The sequence below is a fragment of the Octopus bimaculoides genome, chromosome 22 (genome assembly GCF_001194135.2).
Source record: "Octopus bimaculoides isolate UCB-OBI-ISO-001 chromosome 22, ASM119413v2, whole genome shotgun sequence".
NCBI classification, from domain to species: domain Eukaryota; kingdom Metazoa; phylum Mollusca; class Cephalopoda; order Octopoda; family Octopodidae; genus Octopus; species Octopus bimaculoides.
In genome coordinates this window covers 13604251-13607404 of record NC_069002.1, presented here as the reverse complement: position 1 = coordinate 13607404, position 3154 = coordinate 13604251, and the positions used below count along the sequence as shown (strand labels likewise).

Here is a 3154-nt window from a genome sequence, read left to right as displayed (position 1 = left end):
TCTTTGATATTAAAATTGTAACCTTCTCATCAGGGAATTTTAATATCAAAGATCCCTATGGATCACACAGGTTGTAATCCTTTGAAACATTTGTAGGAATAAAGTATGCAATTATAACATACGTTTTCTCCAATCCTTAAATTCTTAAATATATATATATATATATAGTAATAATATTAGGGAATAAAAATTTATTCCAACCTTACAGGCAAAAATCGGTATAATATTACACCGGGTTTCCTAATATATAATATATATGTATATAACTAATTCAGAGACGAACCACCACTCTACAACTCAGTCAACTCAGAACCCGTCCAAATCCATGCTGTGAGGCATATACCATCTTAATATATCTAAGATTTTAATCTAAAATTTAAATTAAATAATATATTAAATAAATAAATCATATAAATCAATATAAATAAATCATAGAAATATTAATTTTAAAAAATTTAAAAGTCAAATTTATAAATTGGACAGTGAAAATTAATACGAGAATATACAGCATGGAAGTATAAATGTAAAGAGTTAGTGCTAGTACATAGACTACGCGCGTTTCATGGCTGAAATAGGACTATATAAAATCATAAGCAAATTCTATCTGAGTTCATTAGAACGGGGAAATAATCAGTCACTCTTCAGGTGAAATCCCTAAGAAAATACCTAAAATCATTCAAGGAATAAACATAAACATGAGAAATAAAAATATATATAAAGAGACAAAATCTGTAAACTAATACCTACATTAACAGTACTAATATAATTATTAAGAGTTACAGTCTAAAACTATTGAAAAAGAGTATTATAGTAAACAAGGTTAAAACATTATCTACTTATTCCATAATGTTTTAACCTTGTTTACTATAATACTCTTTTTCAATATTTTTCAATATCTTTGTGTCTGTGTTTGTCCCCTCACTTGACAACAATTGGTGTTGGTGTGTTTACATCCCTGTAACTTAGTAGTTCAGCAAAGACACCAATAGAATAAGAACCAGGTTTAAAAGCACAAAACATACTGGGGTCAATTCGTTTGACTAAGATTGAAGCAAGTAAAAGATAAAATATTATATATATATCATCATCATCATCATCTAGCATCTACTTTCCATGCTGGCATGAGTTGAAGAATCAACACCAGTACTTTTTTTCAAGCCTGGTACTTATTCTATCAGTCTCTTTTGCTGAGCTATTAAGTTATGGGGATGCAAACACACCAACACAGGTTGTCAAGTAGAGGTGGTGGACAAACACATACTCAAAGATACACATACACACAGATACACACACAAACACATACAAAAAGAAATATATATCTTATCTATAAAAGGCAGATTTTCTCTGTGTGTATGTATGTTTAAAATTTATACATTAACACAATTCCAAATTTTGTGGATGAAAAAATCGGAATTAATATTCTAAATACCATAACGTAGGTCATACGATCATTCCTTCTGTCAAAATAACTACCAATTTCGAAATAAATTGATAAAACTACGTACATAACCATTTTCCCCTGTAATACAATCTAATTCCCTCTTTCTGTTACCATTACAAATTGTTTCAACTCCTACTTTCTCTTATGAATGTTTACGAACGATCCAAGAAAAAAGACAGAAAGAAAGGAAGGAGAAAGACTGAGAGTCAAATAAACAGACACACTACCAATACATATGTAACAATGATTACATATGACCTCATTCTAATTGGTGCGAATTGTATGTTCACTTCCCATTTCTAACACCGTCCTTCACCAACATAACAACAAAAAAAAAAAGCCTCTAACCATTTCCTATCATCTTCTATATAAGAGCATGACATATTTGGTTCCAAATTTTGGCACAAGATCAATAAGTTCAGTGAAGGGGTTAAGTTGATTACATTTATCCCAGTACTCAACTGGTACTTATTTTATCGACCCTGAAAGATTGAAAGGCGAAGTTGACTTCGGCAGCATTTGAACTCAGAACACGAAGATGGACGAAATGTCACAAAGACTTTTGCCCAGTAGGATAATGATTATCCCAGCTTGCCGCCTTAAAGGCTTCGCACATTAAATAATCTTGCATATTACTAGGAATATTATTAGGATTCATATAACAGGAATGGTTTTTATCTCAGATTGCCCCTGCCCCTGGACTGGTTCTTGTGCGGGTGGCACATGAGATGCACCATTTTGAGCATGGCCGTTGCCAGTACCGCCTGACTGGCTCCCGTAGGATTTTCGAGCGAGATCGTTGCCAGTGCCCCTGGACTGGCTTGTGTGGGTGGCACATAAAAGACACCATTTCGAGCGTGGCCGTTTTCGTGCGGGTGACACGTAAAAGCACCCACTACACTCTCTGAGTGGTTGGCGTTAGGAAGGGCATCCAGCTGTAGAAACTCTGCCAAATTAGATTGGAGCCTGGTGTTGCCATCCGGTTTCACCAGTCCTCAGTCAAATCGTCCAACCCATGCTAGCATGGAAAGCGGACGTTAAGCGATGATGATGATGATGATGATGATTACCTTGATAAGTATTTACTGAGGAAAACAGAAACATGATCGTCCTTTTTCATTTTTTTTTACATAGAAATTACGACAAATAAAGAAAGAACTTTGCCAAAACGAACAACATCAACAACAACAACAACAAAGAGAGCATAACATGTAAGTTATTTCTTTTTAAGACAAAAATAAAAGTAATAAAAAAAATTAGAAGATGAACCTTGTTGCAGAAAATCTTTTGGATATTATTTCAAGTTGAAAATAGCATTTAGAAGTAACTAGCAGGTATGCCCGGCATTGCTCGGGATTAAAATGGCATAGCTTTTTTATTCGTTTACTTGCTTTGGTCATGTGACTATGACCATGCTGGAGCACTGCCTTTAATCGAAGAAATTGACCCCAGGATTTATTCTTTGTAAACCTAGTACTTATTCTATCAGTGTGTTTTGCCAAATGGCTAAGTTACGGGCATGTAAGCACAGCAACATCGGTTGTCAAGCAATGGTGGGGGAGACAGACACGGACACGGATGGTGGGGGAGACACACACACACAAATATACACATATATATGACTGTCTTCCTTGAGTTTCCATGTACGAAATCCACACACAAGGCTTTGGTGGGCCTGAGGCTGCCAGCATGGAAAGTGGACATTAAACGACA

General features: G+C 34.9%; 1 protein-coding gene across 1 annotated transcript in view; it reads left to right on the top strand.

The window, feature by feature from the left end:
* The window catches only part of LOC106874177 (uncharacterized), a 20200-nt gene extending 17544 nt beyond the window's left edge, over positions 1–2656 (top strand). Inside the window, exon 7 of the mRNA XM_014921832.2 lies at positions 2576–2656. Within this exon, the coding sequence (XP_014777318.2) occupies positions 2576–2656 (81 nt within the window). The remainder of the gene's footprint in view (positions 1–2575) is intronic.
* Positions 2657–3154: the final 498 nt, after the last annotated feature.